The sequence below is a fragment of the Erithacus rubecula genome (assembly GCF_903797595.1).
Source record: "Erithacus rubecula genome assembly, chromosome: 4".
In the NCBI taxonomy this organism is placed as follows: Eukaryota; Metazoa; Chordata; class Aves; order Passeriformes; family Muscicapidae; genus Erithacus; species Erithacus rubecula.
The window spans coordinates 61,201,522-61,216,696 of record NC_136686.1 but is presented as its reverse complement, the minus strand read 5'-3'; the positions used below and the strand labels follow the sequence as shown (position 1 = coordinate 61,216,696).

Genomic DNA, 15,175 nt, shown 5'->3' with positions numbered 1-15,175 from the left:
TCTGCTGAGTACATTTAGCATCAGCTTCCCCATCTGAAATAGTAGGGACTTGTTTCCTTTGCAATTATTTGATGTATGTACTAGTTATGGTATATTTTAATTTGAATGTATTAAAGGTATTATATAAGTTTTCAAAACTATCTTAGTAGTGTTTTATTCTTCTCTAGGCACAGGAATTTTGATTTTGCATTGTGATTAAAGTAGACAATAACTAAAAATCAAGGCTGAAGTTGCCTAATTGGTTGTTACATATCTCAGTTTAGGGGTGGTTACCATTTACTTTGCTGAAGGACCAATGACTCAGACTCATTTTGAAGAGCCAATATCTAGTTTTTCTGATGATTTATTTATAGCAGTTTTGGTTTTGCAGTTCCTTGTGAGGAAATTACCCTTCACAGGATCTGTCTATGTAAGGTTGTTGTATAATGCATGCTCATTTGCTTAGTTATATTTGTAAGCTCCAGCTGTGCCCATCACTTGCTAAATCTGTCATTGAAGGATTTTGTTTTAAATTCTGCCTGGCTTTGTTTTCAGATGTCTCTGAATTCCTTCCTGTGTTGAGTCACAGCTGTGAAAAGAGAAATCTCCCTCTTTAATTCAAGGGGTCAGTGGTTTAAAAGCACTAAAGCCTGGTGGGGAATGGCTTAAGGAAGGTAGTTAATCATGGTGATCCCAAGGCTTCATAAACTTACACAGGGCTCATCTGACAGGAAAAGTCCTGGATATCTTCAAGCCCTGGTTTCTTTGAGGAGTAGCTGTTTTACCAGGGGGTGGAATTCTCTATGGAACAAGCACCTGTGGTGGGTCTTTGCCACCTGCTCAGCTGTGGCTATAGAAACACAACCTAATCTTCTCCACCACCTCTTTTTCTAGCTAAGCCAGCATGGAGCCCAAATCCTTTCTAGTCACTTTTTTCCCCCACAACATTGAGAAATATTTAATGTGGTGACTACTATGGCTTCTACTTCGTGGTGCCACTGGGAGCTAAGAGACTGGCAGGAAGGATTTGGTGATTTGGATGGAAAAGAGAGGTCAGCCTGGAACATGCAGATGGTTTTGTGTGCTGGGTGAGCAGAAGTCATTGGTGTGGTTTGGGTGTTAGCAGTTCATCCAGTGGCACTGGAATAAATCCCCTTCTTGTCTCACCAGTGCAGGCAAAAGCCTTATTTCACATACTGTATTAATAATTTTGTGGCACTCAGTTCTGTGCTTAGTTTTCATGGGATGGGCAAACCAGGACCATGTGGGTGAACTGTACCTGGAAGCTGGGAGATACTGAATTAAGTCATACAGCTGATGCAGTGCCTGCACCTACTGTGTGTACTCCTTGTCCTATGCACACATTGCTGTTGTTGATACACGGGTTTATTATTTGCATGTGAATCAGTTCTTGAATTGCTTCAGCTTTTGGACAGTTTCATAAAAGAAAAGTGAACCTGTTTTCAGTCAGATTTTACAATACTAAAGTAGTTAATTTGTAAGCAGATGAGGTAGACATTGCCCTTATCAGAAAAGTCTTGGGAAGATAAGATCATCAGAGAGTAGAAAAGTCATTTGATGGCTGTCAGACATCTAAGTTTATGTGGAAGGATGTTGGATGCTGAGCAAGACCTTCGGTGTGTGATTCAGTTCAGTTATTCATTTGTCTGCTAAAAGAAGTAGTAGAAAAATCAGGGTTGAAGGAGACATGAGGAAGTCATATGGTTTTGTTTGTATTTCAAAGGATGAATAACTTCAGCTTTGGATCAGGTTGCTTAGACAAATGCCCAGTCAAGCTTCAAATGTCTGCAAAAATGGAGAATCCACGACTTTTCTGAGCTCCTGTTCCAGTGTTGACTGTCCTTGTAGGGAATGAAACCTCAGAACTCCCTCAAGATTGAGATGGCCTCATCATTTTAGGGGACAAATGACAGCTGGGGAAAAGGAAATTTTAAGTTGTGCTTTACATCCTACCTTTTTAATATTGGTCCTCTGGTTATGGAAACTTAATTGGTTAACCATCTAAAAATCTTTCAGTTTTTTCAGAGATACTGGTTCATCCTTGCACACTGTGTCCTCACTTTGTCCTCACAAGACAAAAGAAAGTTTTTGCAGTTTTAAACTAAAGTGAAAGTATTTCTATGTTGAGTGGAGGAGGTGATGCCTGAATTCTTGGTTTCTTTTTCAGTATGGATGTTTCAGATTCCAGGAACTGTCATGATAGTACCCTTCACAAAGCAATTTAAAAATAGACCAGCAAAACAACTACTGCACCAAATATAAATTGATTTCTGCTGTGATACAAACAGAAGGTTCTTTGAGGGTCTGATATCACCATGTTGTAACCCTTGAAAATGGTTACAAATGATGATCAAAGGACACAGGAGTATTAAAGCTTTCATAACCTGCTGTCTGAACTCACACTGCCAGCATGTTATTCCTTATGCAGCTCTGTGAAGTTCTTTGTAGAAAATGAAACTGTGATTGCTTGTAATTTTCTGAAGTTTGCACAAGCACTTAAATCCTGAAGAAAACACTGGAAGAAGTGATATGTGAGTCATGGATCTCACTGCAGGAGTTGTTGTCCCTGTGGAGGAGGTTGGGTGTGTGACTAGAGGGATGTGGGTACTGGTCCTGACTGCTAGTGTGACCTTATCCAAGGGATGTCATCTCCTGTGGCACCATTAAAAAAAATCCAGTTAACTCATAATGACAAGAATAGAGGGTAAAGAATAGAGGCATTAAAGCTTTTAAACTGCCCAGATGCTGTGATGATGAGTATCTGAGGGAAACCCATCAGGAGAAATAGGTCCACGTTGAGTCAGAGACTTGTGTAAGCTCACAAGTGGGATTTCTTATAGAGGCTCTGCTGATTCCCTGTCACACATACTCCAAATTTAAATGAAATCAAATGTTTAAAAACCAGGAAGAAAGCAAATGTGTTCAGCCTAACAATAAAATAACTGGGTTAATGGGCCAACAGAGATCACTGCTCTGCAGTGTATACGTTCATATGTGCATCACTTTACATTTTGGCTGCACAAAATGTTGATCCAAAATTAGTTGGATAATGGATTAAAAAAAAACCCTTCTCCAACAGACTTCAAGCATATAGTCATAAATTATTAAATCAGCTTGTTGGAAGTGTAAATTAAAATCCTTCCGGCATGTCTTTCCCTATAGTGCAGTTCATGCATTAAATCCTGCAGACTGTGCTGCACAGAGTTCACTGACAGTGCAGCAAATAATGAGGCCATACGTTGATGAAAGGAATTTTAGGAAAATACGCCATTGGATATGCAGCAAACATATTTGATCAAAGCCCAGCTGCCATATGAAGTACAGATTTTTTTAACCATTGCTAAGCTGTATTAGCCTGAATTATTTTGAAAACTATGGTTTGGCTTTTACATAGCTGACAGTAAACTAAACAGTTCTGGCAGTTAAGGAAACATCCAATCAGGATTTGTAAAATAGAAATAATAAAAAAAAAGTTTAATTATATTAAGATGCGAAATACATGCAGTTGCCTCTACTTAACATTTGTAATATTCTGTTTTTATCTGAGAGTCTATAGACTTTAGATACAGCTGGGGAATCTGTGAGTGCCTGCAAACAAAAAAAAAATTAAAATTCCAAACTATTTGGCAATATATTAATGCTTACATCAGATAATCTAGCTACAAATTTTAGCACAATAAAGTATTGGCTGTGAAATGAACTTAACATTTTAAATATTTATGTAAATGGAAATCTTCTATCCTTTATTTCTTTCTGCTTTGTGGAGGGTTTGTTTTGGGTTTGTTTTGGTTGAGTTTTTGATTTAGTAGGGTCTGCTGGGTTGTGACTGTGTGCATGATTTGCAGGTTGTGCCTGGACAGAGTTGGCTGGCTGGTGGTGGGTGCCTCAGATGTGTGTATGGCTGAAATGTGTAATGTATTGCTGTGTAGTGTGCAATCACTGGAGCCATGCAGCACTAGGAGCCAGCTGAAGTCTGGATTGCTTGGATCAGTACACAAGAGCCCCACCTGCTCACATCTGTAGATCTGTCCATGCAGGCAGCTGGCTGTACCCTTCCAGAGAATGCAGTTCCCCACCTTGCTTCTATATCTGCAGAGCAGTAACCAGAATGCTGCACTACCTTCCCATCAAGCTGGGTTTTTCACAAATGTACGAAAGTCATGGTAGGGCAAATTCAAGTAGCTAATCTGTAGAACATCCCATTGCCACAAGTTGCTAGTAATGCCCAAAAATATCAGCCATTTCAGACTTCTGGTCCCCTGAAGCTTCATTTCCTGCATATATTGGAAGGTCTTCTATGAAAGGAAATAACAGAGAATGGTTTTTCCATCGCAAAACACTGGCAAGAATTCCTGGAGGTGAAAAAGAGACTGTAATCCTTCCTTTGTGTTGGCCAATGCAGGTTTGTGTTTCTTCCAGCAGAAGAATGGTGGTTGCAGGGTCAGTGGTTTAGGTGGCTTGACAATGCTGCCTGGGGTTAATTCAGGCTGCAGCAGGACAAATGCAGTCTGCTAGAGTTTAAATGCTCAGGCAGGTCTCCCCAAAATGAGCATTCATTTTCTCTGATGGCCATCATGACATTTTTCTGGCTTTCCAGTATTTTCTCAAGAGCAGGCCAAGGCTGTTCCACAGGCAAACCTTCCTGAGTGTTGTCTCTCTGTCTCCTTCACTCAGAGCTGAGCCAAACCACCCCAAGTGCTGCAGGTGGTGACAGACATTTCATGGGAAAAATTCTCTGTCTCTCTTTGAAACCCTTCAGACGTCACAGTACTTGGCAGAAAGTGGTTTCCATCTAGTCTACCTTTTCATTAATGTCTCTAGGAATTTTCACGCTACTGTCCTTTTCTTTTCTTGGACACCAAAGTTACAAAGCTCGTCTTAGAATCACTTTTCATAGCGTTAGTGGTTTTGCTGGTCTGCTGGGGAAACATGCTGTACTTAAAATAATGTAACACTGAGGTTTGGCTTAGGGCTCCTTTTGATTCTTATGTGTTGCTAAATCGTGCCTTACACTGCTTTCTTCTTTGGCTTGTGTTTGGGTTTTGTACTTTTTTTTTTTTTATTTTTATTTTTATCTTTTTGATGCTCAGACTTGTAGGGCATTTTCATGTCTTTCTAAATAAAGAGCCTGTGGAAAGCTGTTATTATGGACGTAATACCTGAAGTCATAGTTCCTTCCTCAAAAAAACCCATGAAGAAACAAGAGGAAGAAGAACCCATGAGATACATATGCATCTAACTTTAGAGTAAAAGGCATGTTGATATTTCTGTGCAAAGATTCCAGCTGCTCCTCTGCCTGGTGGGACATTTTATTTATGTGCCTTCCTCCTCTTGCCAATATCATTATTAAATGACAAGCTGCTTTCCATCCCATCCTTTTTCTTGAACAATAGATACTGTGTTTGAGAAACAGTCTATAGAATGTAAAAAGCTATGAGTCTGAGGTGTTTTTTTTTTTTTTGGGGGTGGGTTTTTTTTGTTTTGTTTTGTTTTGTTTGTTTTGGTTTGGTTTTTGGGCTTTTTTTTAAGAAGACACAATATACATATAGCTAGGGTTAGAGAATAGCACTTGTTTTATCATCAGTCTTGGATTTATGTGTTACGTGTCCAAAAGATATAATGCCAATGATAAAATTTCTCAGAATCATCATTTGTAATGATACTTAACATGTCTATGTGCATGGCTGTCCATCTGCCACTTTCTGAAAAGATTACTTCTGTTTCTGTGTGGAATCTTTGGGTGTAATCCTGACCACACTGACATTGACCTGCAAAATATCATGATATCTTTTGAGGGTAAAGTACTCATTTCCTACGTGTAAAATTTTAGGTGCCCAGCAGTAAATTTCATGGTCAGATAAGCTCTTCAGAGTAATGTGACACAGATCACTCTATAAAGTTTCTACCATTTATGCTGGTATTTATCTCCAGATGGACTACCTACCTGTTAGAAATGCTGCCACCAGTAGATTCCCTTCAGAAAGATGCTGAAAAGTATGAAAAAGTATACAAAATGAGGGAATTCCTTCCTTCTTCTCCCATGTTTCACTTCCTTAGTCACCATTTTTACTTGAGCTTGAGTTGATTTCAACAAAAAATCCACTATAATCCTCAAATGTATTTTCTCTCTCTCTTGGAGAGCTTTATTTATAATCCAGTGGTTCTCTGCAATAAAACCAATTTTTTGCTGACTCTGTTCCTTCAGTTGCATCCTCATTGTCTCTCAAACTCTTCATTTTTCTTTGCTCTATTTGGTTCTTCTCAGGTGGGAATCAGAGCAGTGATTTTTCTTGCCAAGTTATTGGTGTTGAATGGATAGTGTGCAAATCCTGTGAGGAGCTCAGTAAAAGTTAAAGCCTTTAAAGTTTTGTAAACTCAATATAAGCTGGGTTATGCTTCTTATGAGTCTTTGCTAATTGTTTGGATATTGAACAGTAGTGAAGACTGCTCTATGGCAAAACCTCATCTAAACCAGGTACACTAAACTCAGTAATTTAAGCAAAACAAAATGAAAAAAAAAAATCACCCACTGTAGGTTCATAAAATGTTTTTTGATTGTACCATTGTCGTCTTTTCATTAATTCCTCCTAGTGCTGGGAAGTGAGGTAATGCTGATCTGGATTTGTGTAAAAAGCAGTATTTTTCTGAATCCTGAAAGAGACCATTTTCTGGACTATAAACAGCACAAAACCAACCTATTTAATAAGTAGGGGAATAGTGATGAATATACTGTTTACCAATTCTTGGATGGAGTTAGATTTAACTGAGATTTCACAATGAAGAGAAAAGCATCTTCTGCCAAATAACAAACAGACCATCTATCTAAGGGGTACAAGAACATAGTTTCATTGTGCTCTGGATAAATGTTATATTTTTTATTGCAGAACTAAGTTAAGAATGTTAAGTAAGTCTAAAGATGTAATTTTATTTTTAGTCTATTTGATTTTTGAAGTTGCTTATCTATGTATGCTTACAGTTTTCCCTCTTACTAACAATGACAATTCAATATCCAGTTCATGATTATAGTACAGTTTTGAACCACACAGTAGACAAACACAGTAATTTTTCTTTTGGAATTTGTATGATAATTTTAAGGTGAGATATCCACATAATGCATTGGACACATATATTTGTGTATCTGTAGTTAAAGTAATATGCTTCAAATTTGTGTGCATATAGATAAAGTACATATACTTAATAAAGAGATGATAAAGAGAAAATGTAGCTTTCAATAAATTTGAATTGCAGGTGGGGTAATTTTTGTTTCTTCTTGTAGCTGTTTAGTTTTAAATCTTTTAAAGCAATATGTTTGTCTGACTGGCCACTCATGCTATTTTGTTGATGTCTGGAAGGGACATCTTTTGCTCTCTTCTGACACCATAGACCAAAGCAAAATAAAACCCCAAGATCTCAAACAAGGATAGATAAGGAGAAGAAAGAAAAACTCTTGCATCAGTGATAAAAAATTTTATATAGAATATATTGTATATTGGCTAAGGCAACTTGCTCATTTGGTTTATAATGAATTTTTAAGCTTATAGTGACTAGGTTGCTCTAGATTTTCAGTTGTCACAATTTGCAACATTGCTATTAGATTCACTAAAACTGACCATAACTCTTTATTGGAATATAAAATTCTGAATTTTAAAATGACCTTGGAAAACTAGTGCTGGAAACAGATTTTAAATTATCCTCCAATTCCATAAAGGCTTTTTTAACAGAGTTAACTGAGAGGATCATGAATGCAGTTTAAAAAGTGTGTGTTTGCAGATGGGTTACAGTAGTTTCAGCTCTGGACTTGCTGACGCCAGGAGAAGTCGGAAACTACACAGAATTTGTGAATGCAAGATTTTGAATTTAGATAGGTTTGAGCTGAACTATCTGAAAAAGCTTCCATAAGCACAGAGCTCCTTACTGTCTGTGTGTTTGAGAAGGCTGAAGAGCTCTGTTTATTGCCACAAAGGGCCTGGAATAAATTATGTTTAGTAAATTGGCTCCAGGTTTTCTTGTTTCAGACAGTAGCTTTGGAGCAATCTGTTTTATAGGCTCCACTGAACGTGCCCAATTGCAGGGAGGTGACACCTCATTTCAGGAACGTGACATCACACATGTGCCAGTCAGGCCCAGCCCCTCTCTCCATCAGGATGGCAGGGCACCAGCAGTTCAGCTTTCTGCCTTTTGGCAGCCCAACCAGCATCCCCTTCCGAATTTATGGGCCCCGCTGGGAGGTCCTAGCAGGATGGAGCCAGGCTGCTCAGCCTCTCCTCAGCCTTGCACCTCCCGCCCTGTGTGGGGCAAATAAAAGCTCCTTTATTCCTCTGGAAATGCCCCTGTTTCAGCGAGGTGTATGCGAGGCTTCCGTCCCTGGTCGCTCTTGCTGGTGATAATTAACAGAGTGCAGTGCTATTTCCTAGCTGAAGCCAAGGTGGGAAAATGCCTTTAGCCTCAGCGTTTTTCTTTTCAGACTCTTTCCTCGTTTATTTTGGATCCGTTCGTGGTGAGGAAGTTTTAAAACGAGTTGGTCCTTAGCTGAAACCAACCAGTAATTTTTTCTTCTCTGACTAAATTCTTAACTTTTGGGGGAAAGAAAGCCTGGGGGAGTCAAATTTGTTTTTAGGTTTTATGTTTTATTTCTGCTCATGGGACTGTTTGCTTCTGACCAGTGTGACTGTGGGTCTTTTCAGCACAGGACACTGATTGACATTGCATGTGTTATGGGGAGGAAGGATATTTTTCTGAAGATTAATGGCAAGTTAGTTGGCCTGAAGTTCATTAACCTGAGCTAGACTGTTGGAAGGACTCTGTGTGGTAGCTGGAATTGTATTAGAGGACCATCATAAACTAAAAATATATGTGACAATCTGGCCAGATTGCAATGAATCTAAAGACAGGACAGGGTTGGCGCGAGCTCACAGAGCAGCTGCCTCCAGTGTAAACTAACTGCCTTGTGAAAGCAAATGGTTTTTCACAGACATTATTCAAATAAAAGGGATAAGGGGGAAAAAAAACCCAACTAAAAAAAACCCCAAAAAACCAAAAAAAACCCAAACCTAAATGAAAAAGCGAGGTTCTGCACTATGGGGCAACTTTCGTGCTGATTCTCAATCAGTTCAGCAAATGCCAGTGTACAGACACAGCTGTTTTTTTAGTAAAATTTAGTCTTGATTCTTCACAATAATTTGCCTCAAGAAAATGAGCCCCAAATCCTTTGGTGAATTCCCTGTTGGCTGAGGCCCAGACCTTCAGGCCATGACTTCTCAACATACTTGCAGGGAGACTGGCTCTCTCTTAATTGCTTCTTTTTGAAGTATGGTTTGTCACTATCATCCTGCTGAAGATGAACAGTGCTGGTGTCTCATCTTTATACATTCCCTCTTCTCCCCTCCCCTTCTGTTCCCTTTCTTCCCCTTAAGTAAATTTTTAAAGGCAATTTAACCCTGGGATAGTCTGATCCACATCAGTCCTTCGTGGTCCACTCTCAAATGTATGTGTTGGCCCAGAAGAATTAAGGGTCTTCTCTTAGGATCTCATACTATAATAAAAGGAAGGAAAAGATGAAACAGGCATTTCATTTTTGTATCTCTTCTCATGTCATCTCATGAACATGTACTCACACTTGGCCAAAAGTAGGGCACTGAATGTGAGTGGTGAAGAGGGAACTGAGAAGAAAGAAGCTCAGTGTTCTGCAATAGGAGCCACACTTTGGGCATTTTACAAATTGTTTCCTTTCTTCTCTATCACTATCATGCTCTTCTTGCACACTTCTTGTCTTTTACTATTGACAGAAGGTCTGGAGGTTCAGAAAGCCCAAGTTTCATTTCCTCTGTCAGAGAGAACTGTTTCCATCCTTTCAGCCAGGAAGGATGAACTGCCTGCATCAGGAGGTGCTGAATTGGTTCTGGGTGCTGCTGAAGCTCACAGAGCTGCCTGACCCAGAGCAGGAGCTCCAGTGCCAGACCAGGGGCCACAAACTGTGCTGCATCTCTCATGGGCTTGTAAGGAACCTCTCCTTTGATGTCTGTGCAGGTGCTGGCTGATGTGGGCACTAGGATTGCTCTTTTAATCAGGCAGTTTCAGTACCTTTCAGACAAGAATTTTCATAACAAGTCATGAGCCATTAATCTCTTGACTAACCATAACATTTCCTTACTCCTTGGTTTTACAGCATTACTCAAACATTGGTATTTGTCATTTCACCAGCCTTGACCTCTAGCATCATGCACTTGCAGGAGGAAGGATCTGGTCTTACAAATATTTTCATACTCTGATCTCTGTGATTTATTGACTGTCAAGTTTTGCCTTCAGAACTGAAGATGCCATTTCAAATAATTTCATGTGCAAAAGTGGAGTTATTGGGCAAAAGGGATCCCTTGGTACAAAGCTGGGTTCAAAGGACATCAGGATTGCTTTTTGTATTTTCTTTTCAACTACTATGCTAGTTGTGTGACCTTGAGGAAATAGGTTCACTGCAGCTTTATGGTTCTGTTTTTGCATAGGGAAAATAAGGACAGTGATAATTGCTTTCATTTGTAAAACACTTCAAGATTTATGGAATATGAATGACACTTATTAAGTGAAAAGTGCTGTGAAACTGGCTTAGTTGCACACTTTGCTAACAAAATCTTGTATCAGCCTGTTGACCCCAGCCTGAAACACTCATTAAAGTTTATAGGACATTTTGGTGGATGAGTTGAGGCAGTTATTCTGCTGGAAATACCATACTTAAATCAATCATAGGCATTAACTTTTTTTTCTATTGAAACTAAACAAAACTGCTTGTTCTATCAAATTTTCTTAGTTTATTTATGAAATTTTTGATGGGTATGTACTCATTGTCCCTCATTGCATCTGAGACATTACAGTTCATTCTAGTCATAGCATAAACATACACTGGCTGTTGTACTGAGATAGAAAAATTTATAAAACAATAAGATATCGGGTGGTCGGGTATGAACCAACAAGTTGCGTGGTTACTTTTGAATGGCAAATATTCTTTTTGTGGATACTGCATTAATTTAATTTGTGCTTAAACCTTAGCGATGCTAGACACATGTTTGAAAAGTTTACATACTTTCCCAGTGTCAAAATGTGTAAATTTAGTATCAAAGAAACAAAACGTTTTTACTTGTACTAGAGGAAAAAATACTTTTGTAGCAAAGAAATTAAGTGAGCTACTTTTTAAAGATATGTCTGGCTTGCTTATAGAATTATTATTTGTGCAATAATGCAAGTCTACAGATGTTTTCATTTTTTTCTTCTTCCAGATAAAACTTGGCTTGTTTGAAAATTGGGGAGATATTTCACCATAGTGCAAAAGAAGACACAGAAGAAGAGAGCAGAATGAGAGCTTTGCAAGTGCCACATGCCTGCAGCCTGCTGTCTTTAGTGACACTGTTCCTTCCAGTCACTGGAACATCAAAACAAAACATCCCAAGACTGAAGCTTTCCTATAAAGGTAAACTTTTCAGTATTTTTTTTCTGATTCTGCCACTTTTGTTTTGATGTGATTTTGCCAGCAGTTCATTTGTTTACTTACTAGGAAAGCAAAACACTGTCTCGGAAATACGTAATAGCCTTAATGATGGATGAATTCTGCCTGGGGATAGTATTAAATTCTGGAGTTTTTTTTGCATGTAGGGGCACATGTTTCTGAAATATAACTGTCTTTTTTGACTATTATGTCTGTTTGCTTCGAGAGGATGTTAACAGACTATGTAAATTGGAAGGGAGTGGCACTTGAAACGTTCTGAGGCGCATTGTGACATTTCCATGTGGTTGGTGGGAATTATGTGAGACACGGAGCACATTCACCCCTTCCTAGAGCATCAGAGAAAGTCCAGAGCGCTGCCTCAAGTGTTTTAAGGGGACTGACATTTATTTTTGCAATTCTTTTTCCGTCACTGTGTCGTTAAACTCTCCCTGTGTGGTTTTCTATGACAGCATAGAGCTGGACTCTGTATGTCATAGAGGAAGGTGGAGTTTGGCTGTAGAGAGCCAATTCCTGACAAGAACATGAGCAGGCAGCTCTTGGTCAGTGAGGTGGGTGGTGACCAGTCACAGCCAGTCGGGTTCAAACATGGAGTCTGAGCAGGGTATATGACCTGTGCAATATTCCCATTAAACACTCTGCTGCATGAGCCACAAGTGTTGTGTCATGTTTCCATCACCCCAATTGCCACAGTTTTCTTTGTTCTTGCCTCTTTAGGTCACAAAGACCTGTTTCTCTGTGGAATTTCATAGTTTTGTGTGTAGTTCCTGTTGAGAAAGGTACAATCTGAGGGGTTTTAACTTTATGTATTTATGTATTAATGGACAGTTTTTTAAAGAAGGTAGATTTCTTGTTGCTTTAAATGTCCAGTACACCTTCACAGGCACAGAGATGTGTCACTGATGGAGCCTTCTTTAGCTAAAACAAATGCTTTCCAGTTAGCTATGTTTCAACTATGTCAGCATCCTGCCCTTATGGGAGCTGTTTCTGCTCTGTTTTTCAAACTTGAATCTTCCTATGCATTGCAGAATTGTACTCAGGATGGTGTGAGGACAGGCTGTAAAGCCTTCATCTGGGCTTATGATATGTTTATCATGAGTTTAACACTGTTATGGGCTGATGTTTGGACTGGCTCCTCTCCTTGCTTCCCCCGTGCAGCTGCCGGTCCCTCCCTCGGATGGTTTTATCTAGGCTGGTGTTTTCCGGCTCTCTCTCTCTTGCTGCGCTTCGGTTGTGGGCTGTGTCTTGCTCTCTGCCGTCTGCTCAGCTGTGACCCCCTCCCCTGGCTTCTTTGGCCGTTTTTTCCCTTTTCCCCCAGCTGTTTTGTCTGTGCCCCCGTGTTGGCTTGTCTTGGGTTTGCTTTTGCTTGTCTTGGGCTCGCTTTAGCTTGTCTTGGGCTTGCTTTGGGCCTGCTCCCGGCTGCCCCTCCCCCTCTCTCCCTTCTCCCTGCTCCAGGGATTTGCACCGACTCCGGAGGACAAGGATCTGGACTTCGGGGGCCGCTGCTGGAGGTCGGCTTGGGAGGCTCTGCCACTCTCCCCGGCGAGGACCGGCTGGGTTCGTCTCATCTGGGTTTGGGTTGGGGGAGTGTTTCTTTTGTATTTTTGTTAATAAAAGTTTTTTCCATTTTCACCACAAGAACAATTCTTTCTGAGCTCATTGAAGGAAGGAATTGTAAAAAAGAAAAGGGGGGGGGGGGGGCCCTTTGGAGCTCTTTTTTCCCCAAATTTGTCCTAAACTTGGACATACTTTTTGGTGCCCCGTGTGAGGAACTCACGACCTTCAGATTATCAGCACCAGAAAGAAGTGGAAAAAACTTTTATCTAATACTATGTTGGTTTCAGCTGTCGGCATGGCTAAGTTTCTTAAATCCATAATGTCTTTCGTTGTGGGGACCTGTTTGTATGTCGGCTCGTTAGGTTTCTTTGATGTTTTGATGCCTTTGTGGTCAATGGGTCTGTTTACTCATCCGGAGATAGCTCTGGTGTTGTCTTTGATGCGTAGTTTTTGTATGAAAGGAATATTGACGAAAATGCTCATCGGGCTAGGCTTGGTTGCAATGGCTTACAGGAGATTTATGAGAATGTTGGAATCTGCTTCAGGAATGTATAAATCATGGTTTGTGTTATTTATTAGAGGAGAAGCAGGCAAAGAAGATTTCCTGCCTTTATTTCCTTTCCTCTCCTCTGAATCGGTTACATCTTTATTAGAAAACATTCAGATCTCCCTGATCTCCTTGAGTATTAAGGAAATCATCTTTATGGTAATTAATTTAGTAAGTCTTTGTTGCACCATTTACAGTCTATATAGAATGAAGGCTGAGATTTCTAAAGGGGCTGGGAAGACTCCTGATTTAGGAGTCAAGCTCGGCAGGAGGAATCTTGAGTGGAATGGCAAATGGGAGAAAATGGGCCAGATTTTAAAGGAATTTTCTGACCCCATAATCTGGGAATTCCCAACTGAAAAGATTCAGGATCCAATCGAGGTTGCAAGCTACTTAAAAGGGAAGTGCCAGGATGGTTCTAAAGAGAAAAGGATTATTACAGTGAGCTGGGCCCTAGCACATGCATATCGCACCCTGCTAGGCACTATAGAGCAGGAGACAGAGGAGAGGGAACAGGGAGATAAATTGTCTCCTATCCCAGTTACGCAGAGGAATTTATTGAGTAAGCAGAATGACATGGTATTTATTTACAAGCTTCTCTTTTGCTAGATTTGCGTGCCGCTGTGCATACTATTCCACTGTGTATAGATGTGTTTGTGTGAGAGAGACGGAGGAAGCAAGATCAAGGGATCTTGACAACATTTTAATAAATTCAGGAAACAGTTGCACTCACTGAAGCCAATGAATACAGAAACTGAAAGACCTGACATGAGTTGTGAAAGTTAGCAGTAAAACCCTCCTAACATACAGCTAGCCTTCTCACAGCTAGGCCTTTTGAGATAATTCCCAAAAGCAGCATATACCATACAGCAATGGCATTTATTGTGGATTTGACACTCACGATTAGTGAATTCCTCTCAACTTCAAAAGCAGATAGCCTTTGGCAAAATCCTGATGGATGCATTTGGCAGGTAAAGAGGGGAAGAAAGAAAAATTATTGAGGTCAACATAGGGAAAAAAGAAACGGCTGAAGTCTTAGTTTAAAATAGTGGCAGAGACCTGCTAGGAGAGGTTGGGAAAATGCCTGAGCTCATTTAAAAAGACAATGAGCAGATGATTGATATTTAGGCCCTGACCCAAACTTTTATTAGCAACTTTGTAAACCTTTCAGTTTGGCTTGAGGGATACCATTTCCTGTCCAAACTTATCCACCTATATCCCTGTAGGGAGGGAAAATCAACAACAGATACTGATGCAAAATAGTACATAAATCTTAATTTGGAGAGCTGTGATGGAACTGAAAAGCCAGAAGAAAGAGAATGACGAGAATTTATTGTGCCTTGTCTTACTTTCTGGTGGGGGTGAAAGGTTTGTGTTTTTCCACATTGAAAAAGAAAAAAAAAATACTGCTGTTTTTTCACACTTTTGTATTGTAAATGATTTCAGTATGGCCTATGATAATTAAACCATATTTTTGTTGTTGATAACAGGATGTCAGAAGTACTGAATATTTAATAAAGTTGTCATAATTAAGTCTACCTTCCTTCCCCCAAGTGTTTCAGACAGAATAATTCCAAGGTTTC

The 15,175-nt window shown here is 39.8% G+C and overlaps 1 protein-coding gene across 1 annotated transcript in view; it reads left to right on the top strand.

Moving 5' to 3' along the window:
* The window catches only part of SEMA3D (semaphorin 3D), a 136,256-nt gene that overhangs the window by 28,812 nt on the left and 92,269 nt on the right, over positions 1-15,175 (top strand). Inside the window, exon 2 of the mRNA XM_079303047.1 lies at positions 11,265-11,455. Coding sequence (XP_079159173.1) covers positions 11,341-11,455 — 115 coding nt within the window. The 5' untranslated portion in view covers positions 11,265-11,340. The remainder of the gene's footprint in view (positions 1-11,264; positions 11,456-15,175) is intronic.